General features: G+C 47.5%; 1 protein-coding gene across 1 annotated transcript in view; it reads right to left on the bottom strand.

The window, feature by feature from the left end:
- Positions 1-12265, bottom strand: part of TMEM132C (transmembrane protein 132C) — a 201691-nt gene that overhangs the window by 21461 nt on the left and 167965 nt on the right. The window contains exon 5 of the mRNA XM_056859083.1: positions 2097-2240. Coding sequence (XP_056715061.1) covers positions 2097-2240 — 144 coding nt within the window. The remainder of the gene's footprint in view (positions 1-2096; positions 2241-12265) is intronic.

Genomic DNA, 12265 nt, shown 5'->3' on the forward strand with positions numbered 1-12265 from the left:
AAGCCATCGGCAGATCAAGGAAGAACATAACTTACGTGGTAAACGGTGGCGCCTTTCATCATTGGTGGAAGTGCTACGAACTTATTTATTGACTAAAGAGTTTATATCTGTGGTCAGCAGCTAGTTGGGGCAGAAAGGCTGTTTCGGAAAGAAGTGGCAGGCCAAGGATCTAGCTCACATCTGCCACAAAGTCTGCTCTGGAAATAATATGGAGGAAGAAGAGTAATTCCCCAGATATCCAGAGGGAGATTTATGGGATTCAACCACATCCCAGCTTCCCATGTGCTCTGCACATTGACATCAGCTTCTTGAGAGCCAGTGTGGTGTAGTGGTTAAGAGCGGTCATTTGGAGCGATGGAGTCTGATATGGAGAACCGGGTTTGATTCCCCACTCCTCCAAATGAGCAGTGGAGGCTAATCTGGTGAACCTGGATGGTTTCCCCACTCCTACACATGAAGCCAGCTGGATAACCTTGGGCTAGTCACAGCTCTTAGAGCTCTCTCAGCCCCAACTACCTCACAGGGTGTCTGTTGGGGGGTGATTGTAAGCTGGTTTGATTCTTCCTTAAGTGGTAGAGGAAGTTGGCATATAAAAACCAACTCTTCTTCTTCCTCCTCCTCTTCCTCCTCCTCCCATCAGGGAGATCTCACTGGTAACAAACACGGAGTTGAAGGTAACAGGAAGCATCTTCTTTGCCGCCTAAGGAAACAGCAGGGCCTTAGGGTTTCTAAGAGGTCCAATACAGATCCATGTGGGGCCATCCCCAGGCCCCATGGGGTCTAGGGTCCGTGTCCCAAATGGACCATGTACTGGAGGGAAAGAAGCCTTGTGTTTTAACTTTCCATATGAACCTCTCTCAGGTCAATGTTGGAGGCTCTGCTTCGAATGGGTGAACCTGAGTGGCAGGTCCTTTTAGGTGGTGGTACTTGCTGTTGAACTTTGCTTCCCCTGGGACTATCCATGCTTAGTTTTAGCTGTCAGATCACAGAGACTTTGCAAATTAATAGTTTTCTTTCCCCTTTATTGTCGTTTTATTCTTAAGCCCACAGTCATTTTTGTTCATAGTGCTGTTCTGGGTGGGGCTGTTTTTTCATGCATTTAACTGTGTGTTGTTGGGGTGGGGGTTGGTACTTTGCAACTACGTTTTTACATTATCACTGATAAAAAGCCCCCTTGTGGGTCATTTTGGAAAGGCAACATACAAATAAATATATACCTCAAATAAACGTTAGAATAAAGAGATATAAATGAATGCATGCCCAATAAAGCTCATCTATTTTGGACTAGACTAGACTCATCTATTTTGGACTAGCAACAGACCTAATGCAGGGGATGGATAATTATGGGGGTCTGATAGTGATGAACACACATAGCTTTCCCATATATGTATGTATATGTACTTATGTATTTGTGTATGTATGTATTTGTGTGCATAAATTAAAAAATGAACATAAATAGAAGAAGAAAAAGAAGAAGAAGAGGAGAAGAAGAAGAGTTCTAGATATGTACAACCTGGTTATCTCAGACCTTGTGACCATCAATAGTATGCCAATAAACGTTATCTGATTCTGATTCTGAAGAAGAGTTGGTTTTTATATGCCGACTTTCTCTACAACTTAAGGCAGAATCAAACCGGCTTACAATCGCCTTCCCTTCCCCTCCCCACAACATAAGCCCTGTGAGGTAGGTGGGGCTGAGGGAATGTGACTAGCCCAAGGTCACCCAGCTGGCTTCATGCGTAGGAGTGGGGAAACAAATCCAGTTCACCAGATTAGCCTCCGCCACTCATGTGGAGGAGCGGGGAATCAAACTCGGTTCTCCAGGTCAGAGTCCACCGCTCCAAACAACTGCTCTTAACCACTACACCACGCTTTTCTGGCTACATGAAACTGTACAGTGACAGGTTTGTTGTTGTTTTTTTAAAAGAGAGGGCATATAAAGACAAGAAAAGGAAATAATCTTTGCAGAGGTGGGTGGAGAAAGTCCAAAGGTACCTGACTTTCTAATGAGGGTTTGTTGGCTTACTGATCAAGAATCTGGGCCAGTTCTGAGCCACGGTTTGAGGGCCCCAGAAGTAAACATCTCTGAGACTTACTTTGACAACATCCTCAGCGGAGGACTTGCATTCCACCGATTCGGAAATGTCCGTCACGGCACTGTTCTCTTCTATCGAGACCACCTTGATAGGGACTGCTACCGTCTTCCCGGTGAGGATTGCTGTGTTCAGGATCTCGGTGTCCTGTAGGGTGATGAAAACAAAAGGGGAATGAGAGAAAGAGAGACAGAGACAGATGATGGCATCATTTTAGGTTAGTCCTAGAGATGGTCAAGTAAGACCGTGCAGAGCTCTTCGGCTTCTGAGAACTCAACACAATGACTTCCGTTTGGAAGCAACCAGTTCATGCAGCCATTGAACCCACTTATGACTTCCAAGTTCAGTATATTAATATTGGGGTTTTTTTCCATACCCCTTTCCCCCCATCTCTCCTTAAGGGTCCATTTATTTTATGGTTTTCATTTTTCAAATGAAAGATTTATTTTTTTTAACGAAAGAATAACGGATCTTGTAAACGTTCTGAGATACTCTGGGGACCCCGGTGGAAAAGTGGGACGCAGATCATATTAGTAAATCAATACTAATCCAATCAACACTGATCCCTTTCTCTCCCCACAACAGACCCCTTGTGAGGTAGGTGGGGCTGAGGGAGCTCAAAGAGAACTGTGACTAGCCCAAGGTCACCCAGCCGGCTTCATGTGGAGGTGTGGGGAAACCAACCTGTTTCACCAGATTAGCGTCTGCCGCTCATGTGGAGGGGTGGGGAATCATACCCAGTTCTCCAGATTAGAATCCACTGCTCCAAACCACTGCTCTTAACCACGACACCACGCTGCCACAAACTTACAACAAAGTCCAGCACATACACAGTACAGCACTGAGGAAACTGCCTTCCAAGGATGGTCACTGACCATTGCTAACCTTCTCATCATGATAGGCTTCTGAGGAACTGCAGGGTTCTCCAGACTATGGTCTGAACGCCACTGCTCCAGAGCAACCCATAAAAGCAGCCAGATCTGCCCTAAGTTTCCAGCATAGGTGAGCCAGCGTGGTATAGTGGTCAAGAGCGGTGGTTTGGAGCGGTGGACTCTGATCTGGAGCACCAGGCTTGATTCCCCACTCCTCCACATGAGCAGTGGACGCTAATCTGCTGAACCGGGTTAGTTTCCCCGCTGCTCTACCCCACGCTGGCTCTCGATATGACCCCATGCAATTTGACATCCGATCGTCAGTGGGCACATCTGGCCACCGCGGAGTGCGCATCGCCCATCGCGGACGTCTTTCTAGCCGATAGTTAAGCTCCGCTGCCGTCGCTTCTCTCATTCCGTTGCCTGCCCATCACGGGTATTCGGCACTTTGCATCTCCTTCCTCGCCACCTCTCTTCTGACTGAGATGTTCATTTGTCATGACGCAGGTGGGTGGAGGCAGCTTGGCTTGGCACCTGGCAAGCTGCGGAACATTAATCAGGGAGTTGGCAGCCCCCAATTTGTCTCCTCTGGTAGCAGTGACGGATTGACGAAGCTACGAGCCTTTGCGACAAGCCTTACGAGAGAGGCGTAAACAGCACTGGTAGTACCCGCAAAGGAGGCCCCAAACTCTCAACTGGATGCGAGCGCACGTCCTTCCGGCACTGCTTTGATTTCAGGGAAGCGCAGATTGGTTATTCAAGGGTCGATCATGGCGACGTTCCCTCCCGCAGTCAATTTTTTTTTGTTGCCAATAACTTCAAGGCTCTCTGGAAGTACCTTTCAACTTCCAACTTTTTAAAATGACTGGAATGTTCTGCACAAACTCTAAGGAAGATCAAAAGCGGGTTTTTTGTGTGTGTTTTTTGTCGGGGGGTCTATATAGCTACAAAAAAGAAAGTCTGGCTGTTCCAGTTGTTTCATTTACAGTTCTTTCAAAGTCGTGCTTGAAGATCAGTCCCTTTATCTTACGATGCTGGGCTTCCAGTTTCATCTCCTCCACTCATGAAGAAAAGGAAATAACATAACTGGCTCTCCGATGAAGGAAATGTCCATTGGAGCCGGCGTGGTGTTGGGAACCAGCATGGTGTAGTGGTTAAGAGCGGCAGACTCTAATCTGGAGAACCGGGTTGGATTCCCCACTCCTCATGAGCGGCGGACTCTAATCTGGCGAACCGGGCTGGTTTCCCCACTCCTCCACATGAAGCCATCTGGGTGACCTTGGGCTAGTCACAGTTCTCTCCAAACTCTCTCAGCCCCACCTACCTCACAAGGTGCCTGTAGTGTGTGTGTGTGTGGGGAGGGAGGTGATTGTAAGCTGCTTTGAACCAGCGTGGTGTAGTGGTTAAGAGCAGTGGTTTGGAGAAGTGGACTCTAATCTGGAGAACCGGGTTTGATTCCCCACTCCTCCACATGAGCAGTGGATTGTAATCTGGTGAACAGGGTTGGTTTCCCCACTCCTCCAGATGAAGCCAGCTGGGTGACCTTGGGCTAGTCACAGCTCTTAGAGCTCTCTCAGCCCCACCTACCTCACAGGGTGCCTGTTGTGGGAGGGGAAGGGAAGGTGATTGTAAGCCGGTTTGATTCGTCCTTAAGAGGTAGAGAAAACTGGCATATAAAAACCAACTCTTCTTCTTCCGAGCTAATGGCAGTAGGAAGGCTCCATGGGGAATCCGTGTAGAACAGTAACTGCATTTTTTGACTGCGACACAATTTCAGATCCCACTCAGGCACAAAGCTTGTAGGGTAACCGCAGGCCAGTCATTCTCTTTCTGCCTAGCCCACCTCGCAAGTTTGTTGTGAAACAACACATTAGGGGAAACAGTCATGCTGGATTACCCACAGGTATGGCTGGTATCCTGCTCACATACAACAATCATGTGAGCTGAAAATCTGTTGGCTGTCCAGTTCTGAAGAGAAGATGTCTGCACATGAATGATTGCATGCTTTCTCAAAGTTGTGATCCCCTTGCCTCTAGCGTGAGAGAGAGCCAGCATGGTGCAGTGGTTGAGAGAGGTGGACTCCAATCTGGAGAACTGGGTTGATTTTCCCACTCCTCCACATGAAGCTTACTGGGTGACCTTGGACTACTCACAGTTCTCTCCGAACTCTCTCAGCCCCACCTACTTCACAAGGTATCTGATGTGCAGAGGGGAAGGGAAGGCCAGTTTGAGTTTCCTTAAAGGTAGAGAAAACCAGGGTATTAAAAACCAACTCTTCTTCTTCTTCTTCCAACTTAAAAGCACATTGTTAAGGGGAGACTTACTCCTTTGGTATCTCCATGTGCCTTAGCACAACTGTTTAACTCACTGTGCATTAATCAGTGCCAAGCTGTTTGAGCGGTGCAGCCAACCATGCAGCTGCAAAAAGCAAGGCAATGTGTTTACTACAAAACCATTTAAATCTACCATGAAGGTGCAAAAAGGGGGGTGACACCTGTGAGTGATCCGTGCTGGAAAAATAAGGCACTGTGATGACCCAACCTTGACCTGGAAAACTACACAGGCACAGAATCAGCTGCAAGCCCAACACAGAGCAAATGATACTTATCTAACAAGGCACGACCAAACCTTGACCCTGGAGTGGTGGAGTTTGAGTCAGACATTGCAGCGGGGGAAGCAAGCAGCATGTAAGTAAGATCAAGGGAAGAGTGGTTGGTGATCATGACTGAGGAAGGAGAAGAAGAAGAAGAAGAGTTGGTTTTTATATGCTGACTTTCGCTAACACTTAAGGGAGAATCAAACCAGCTTACAATCACCTTCCCTTCCTCTCCCCACAATAGACACTTTTTGAGGTAGGTGGGACTGAGAGAGCTCTAAGAATGCTGTGACTAGCCCAAGGTCATAAGAACATAAGAAAGGCCATGCTGGATCAGACCAAGGTCCATCAAGTCCAGCAGTCTGTTCACACAGTGGCCAACCAGGTGCCTCTAGGAAGCCCCCAAACAGGACGACTGCAGCAGCACCATCCTGCCTGTGTTCCACAGCACCTAATATATTTGGCATGCTCCTCCAATCATGGAGAGAATAGGTATGCATCATGAGTAGTATCCATTTTAGCTAGTATCCATGAACATGTCCACTCCCCTCTTCAAGCCTTCCAAGTTGGCAGCCATCACGACATCCTGGAGCAGGGAGTTCCACAATTTAACGATGCATTGTGTGAAGAAACACTTCCTTTTATCAGTTTTGAATCTGTCACCCAAGCTGGCTTAATGTGTACGAGTGGGGAAACCATCCTGGTTCACCAGATTACAATCCACCGCTTGGGTGGAGGAGTGGGGAATCAAACCCAGTACTCCAGATTATAGTCCATTGCTCTTAACCACTACACCACGCTGGCTCTGGCGATGGCAAGCGCCACCTCTGCTCAATCACTCACCTTGAAAGCCCCTCGCTGGCGTCGCCGCAAGTTGGCTGTGACTTGACAGTGCTTAGGTATGTGTAAGGCGCAACGGACCATGGTGATCACATTACAATTCTACTGCAAGCCTAAATGGACTGGATAAACCTATTATGCTTGGGAATGGCCCGGCATAAGAACCAGCACTGTGGCAAGTTTGATGTCGGAAAGAATATTAACAAAAAGTTCCCTTTTAACGTGTAAAATTTCTCCAGTGCTTGTCCAGCCAGTGAATGCACGCACACACACACACACACACACACACACACACACACACACACACACAGAAAGGTTTTTTTTTTCTCTGCTTCCCTTTTCTCATATCAGTAATTAAGATATTTCCATCTTTTGCCCTTGGCTAATGGTTTCATTCCAGGAACCTACATATGAATGTAGGATTTATTTTGATTAATTGCTTTTGGGGGGCTGCGTCCGGGAGGAAGGAAATCAAAGGCAAGGTTTGTTTTGCTAATGGCTTGTGGAAATTTTAAATCTCCCCCCCCCCATCCTTTTTTCTGCATAGAACCGCATCCAACACGTCGAGAAGAGTCAGCTTTACCAGGGTTCATTAAAAAGAACGCAACGGGTCCCATTAGCTTCATCTGAGATGACTGCCCTAAGGAGGGGATGGGCAGGAATCCCATTAGCTCAATTGGAATAAGGATGAGGAAATTTAATCTGTCATCTCCATCCGAATCAGTGGTGATTCATTTACCTCTGAACTGTCGAAGTTCATAAAACCGACAAGCACAAATGGTAGATTCTGATGAAAAGAAGTGTTCCTCGCAAGATGTGTCGATGTCTTCTGGTCCCGTGCATGGGGAATGTATTAAGAAAAGTCCTGCAGGAACTGGCAAAAGGCCCAGCTTGTCCAGAACTCCATGCCCCCCGTTATTTGTCTCCTTAATCACCCCACAGGTACCAGACCTAAGCCTATCTGGCTTAGGGTTGCCAACCTCCAGGTGCTAGTTGGAGATCTCCTGCTGTTACAACTGATCTTTAGGTGACAGAGATCAGTTCGTTTGGAGAATCACAGAGTTGGAAGGGACCACCAGGGTCATCTAGTCCACCCCCTGCAGAATGCAAGAATTTCAACTACCCCCCCCCCCACACCCAGTGATCCCTACTCCATCTTGGCTATCTTCTGGACATGGAGTAGGGGTCACTGGGTGTGTGTGGGGATCACTGGGTGTGTGTGGGGGAGGTAGTTGAAACTCCTGCATTGTGCAGGGGGTTGGACTAGATGACCCTGGTGGTCCTTTCCAACTCTATGATTCTATAAATGGCCGCTTTGGCAATTGGACTCTATGGCATTGAAGTCCCCCCTCCCCAAAACCCACCCTCCTCTGGGTCTGCCCCAAAAACCTCCTTCTGGTGGTAAAGAGGGACCTGGCAACCCTAGTTACCAGTCTCCAAGTAGTAGTGGGAGATCTTCTGCTATTACAACTGATCTCCAGCCGATAGAGATCAGTTCATCTGGAGAAAATGGCCACATTGGCAACTGGACTCTATGGCATTGAAGTCCCTCCCCTCCCCAAACCCCACCCTCCTCAGGCTCCTCACAAAAAACCTCCTGCTGGTGGCGAAGAGGGACCTGGCAACCATAGCCCCGCATGACACACCAACATAACTTCCAGATTTACCCGTAAACGATGTGGACGCTCTAGCAATCTCTGCCAAAACACTATGGAGCCTCCCCCTCTAGCTGGCTCTCTTTTGCCTGCCGATCCTCAGCTGGTTGGTGGGGAGCCCGGTGGATTGGCCGGCTTTTGCCTGCCCCCACCGGGGAATTGGCAAGCCTAACTACTATACAACACTGGCTCTCTAGTGTCAGAAGCAGAACATTTAAATCTGTGGTCTTGAAGATCTTAAAACTCTTGAAGATCTTCCTCTAGTACAGAGAAACTGTTTGCATGTGGCTTAATTCCAAAAAGGGTTGGGGCTTTAGGATTCCCCCCCTAAGTCCCCCCTTTTTGTAACTTTCAGATACAGTTTTGTAATATATATAGTTTTATTGACTTGATAGAACTGTCATTTTTGGTCTCTCTCCTCCCCTACTTCAGCTAGCCAGCTGGAACTCCCCGTGAAAGAAGGTAGCATATTAAAGGAATAAAACATTTGCCCTGTGACCTGCATAAATTATTTAAGCTTGGCATATTTGCCTAATTGCTCCTACTTTGCATACTTCTGCTTCAGCAGATTGGGGGTAAAGCAATGAATGAGACATGCATAATTCCTGCCTTCTCACTCCTGAAAATCTCTGCTGGCTTCTTTCATTTCAGCAACTGTAGGACACACACACACACACACACACACACGGATACTGTGGACAACCAAAAAAATAAATCAGTGGGTTCTAGATCAAATCAAGCCTGAACTGACCCTAGAAGCTAAAATGACTAAACTGAGGCTATTGTACTTGGGTAATATTATGAGAAGACGAGAATCATTGGAAAAGACAGGCATGTTAGGAAAAGTTGAGAGCAGCAGGAAAAGAGGAAGCCCCAACAAGAGATGGATTGACTATATAAAGGAAGCCACAGCCCACAATTTGCAAGACCTGAGCAAGGCTGTTAAAGATAAGTCATTTTGGAGGACACTGATTTACAGGGTCACGAAGAAGAAGAGTTGGTTTTGATATGCTGACTTTCTCTACCACTTGAGGAAGAATCAAAGTGGCTTACAATCATTTTCCCTTCCCCTCCCCACAATAGACACCTTGTGAGTTAGGTGGGGCTGAGAGAGTTCGGAGAGAACTGTGACTGGCCCAAGGTCACCCAGCTGGCTTCATGCATAGGAATGGGGAAACAAATCCAGTTCACCAGATTTGCCTCCGCCGCTCATGTGGAGGAGTGGGGAATCAAAACTGGTTCTCCAGATCAGAGTCCACCACTCCAAACCACCGTTCTTAACCACTATACCAAGTGACTTGATGGCACTTAACACACAGAGAGAGACCACACATTAAGGACTAGCAACTTTTTTGTCATGATTTCATAAAAACATAAGAAAAGCCATGCTGGATCAGACCAAAGCCCATCAAGTCCAGCAGTCTGTTCACACAGTGGCCAACCAGGTGCCTCTAGGAAACCCACAAACAAGACGACTGCAGCAGCATTCTCCTGCCTGTGTCCCACAGAACCTAATATAATAGGCATGCTCCTCTGACCCTGGAGAGAATAGGTATGCATCATGACTAGTATCCAGTTTGACTAGTAGCCATGGATAGCCCTCTCCTCCATGAACATGTCCACTCCCCTCTTCAAGCCTTCCAAGTTGGCAGCTATTACCACATCCTGGGGCAGGGAGTTCCACCATTTAACTATACGTTGTGTGCAGAAATACTTCCTTGATCTCCTAAAATGTCAGTACCACTTTCTGCAGCTTTTCTGCGTAACTGTGGCTTGAACTTGGTCTTATGTATGAGAGGAAGGGCAGACAGTGAGAGGTTTTGCAGAGTGTCGCATTAAATGTCACTTTAAAAATAATTAGCCAAGAAACGGGGCAACCTTACACCCCCGTCACAGCTTCAGAGTTGTTACCCGCAGCAGCGATTACAGCTGATTAGCAAATGGACATTGTCAGGTGAAGGCTTGTGTTTTTCAGCATAGTCCTGTGATTGAAAACATTTGCAAGCTGCCCTTCGGCCAACTTGCAGAGCCGATGTTCTGCACTGGCTGGGGATGAGAATACCGACTGTACTTTACCACAGTGTGTAGCTAGACCTGACCTGGATAGCCCAGGCTAGCCTGATCTCATCAGATCTTGGAAGCTAAGCAAGGTCGGCCATGGTTAGTACTTGGATGAGAGAGCACCAAGGAAGTCCAGGGTTGCTATGCACAGGCAGGCAATGGGAAACCAGCTCTGTTCATCTCATGCCTTGACCTGGATGGCCCTGGCTACCCCAATCTCATCAATGGAAGAGAGCCAGCATGGTGTAGTGGTTAAGAGGGGTGGTTTGGAGCAGTGGACTCTAATCTGGAGAACTGGGTTTGATTCCCCACTCCTGCACATGAAGCCAGCAGGGTGACCTTGGGCTAGTCACAGCTCTTAGGGCTCTCTCAGCCCCAAGTACCTCACAGGGTGTCTGTTGTGGGGATGGGAAGGCGATTGTAAGCTGGTTTGATTCTTCCTTAAGTGGTCGAGAAAGTCGGCATATAAAAACTAACTCTTCTTCTTCTAAGCAGTGTTGACCCTGGTCAGTACTTGGATGGGAGACCACCAAGGAAGTCCAGGGTTGCTATGCAGAGGCACGCAGTGGCAACCCAGTTCTGAATGTTGCTTGCTTTGAAACTCTACAGCGTCTCCACAAGTCTGCAGTAGAAAAGAGCAAGAGTCCAGCAGCACCTTAAAGACAATTTCTGGCAGGGTATGACCTGTCGCTCATGAAAGCTCATACCCTGCCAGAAATTTAGTTAGTCTTTAAGGTGCTACTGGACTCTTGCTCTTTTCTACTGCTAGTGACAGACTAACATGGCTACCCACCATGATCCATAAGTCTGCTGAGACTCAATGGCACTTTCCACACCCACATAGCTAGAATACCTATAGAGAGTATACAGCCTCTGGGTTTGTGTACTACCTGGCGTTTAATAGGTATTTGTAGCTGTACTCCTGACTGAAGACACACGACACATGCAGCTGCCTTATACTGAATCAGACCATCAGTCCATCAAGTTCAGTATGGTCTACTCAGACAGGCAGCAGCTCTCCAGGGTCTCAGGTGGAGGTCTTTCACATCACCTACCACCTGACCCTTTTAGCTGGAGATGTCGGGGATTGAACCTGGGACCTTCTACGCAGGTCAACATTGTTTCCTCCGACTGGCAGTGGCAATCTGAGGGTTTAAGATGAGAGAAATCTTTCCCAGCACTTCCATCCAGAGGCCCTTTAACTGGAGATAGCAGGGATTGAACCTGGGACCTTGAGTGCATGAAGCACCTGTTCTACTACCAAATCATAACCTGTCCTTGTATCTCTAGGAACATGAGAACACGCATGAATCAACCTTATACTGAATCATTCCCTTGGTCCCATCAAGATCAGTATTGTCTAGCAGGGCTCTCCAGGGTCTCAGGCGGAGGCCTTTCTCAACACCTATCACCTGATCCTTTTAGCTGGAGCTGTCGGGGATTGAACCTGGGACCTTCTATCTAGGTCAACATTGCTTCCTCCAACTGGCAGTGGCAATCTGAGGGTTTAAGATGAGAAAAGTATTTCCCAAAACTTCTATTCAGAGTCCCTTTAACTGGAGATAGCAGAGACTGAACCCGGGACCTTGTGTGCATGTTCTACCACCAAATCATAGCCTGTCCTTGTATCTCTAGGAACATGAGAACACACATGAATCAGTTTTATACTGAATCAGTCCCTTGGTCCATCAAGATCAGTATTGTCTAGCAGCAGCTCTCCAGGGTCTCAGGCAGAGGTCTTTCACATCGCCTACGGTCTGGTCCTTTGGACTGGAGATACTGAGGATTGAACCTGGCACCGTGTGCATGCCAAGCAGATGCTCTACCACTGAGCCACGGCCCCTCCCTGTGTATGGATTCTACCCTGCCACTCTGATCTTCCTCGGATTCTCTCTTGAATTGATTATAACATCTCGGTTTTATCTCGCTGTGTCGAGACACCTCTTCATTAGCAACTCCTTTCTGTAGAACCAGTTGGATCAGATGCGTGTGTATGTTTTTTCTTCTTATAAACACCAGTCAGGGAAGATTTCCTGATGAACCCAATGAAATTGCATTTGTAAGATGGCAGGGAAGCTGTGAAGGTGGGGAAAGTCCTGTGGGGGGCCCTCATTTGGATGCCTTAGGGTCCTTTGAATCCCTGACGGC

Source organism: Euleptes europaea, chromosome 13 (genome assembly GCF_029931775.1).
Source record: "Euleptes europaea isolate rEulEur1 chromosome 13, rEulEur1.hap1, whole genome shotgun sequence".
NCBI classification, from domain to species: domain Eukaryota; kingdom Metazoa; phylum Chordata; class Lepidosauria; order Squamata; family Sphaerodactylidae; genus Euleptes; species Euleptes europaea.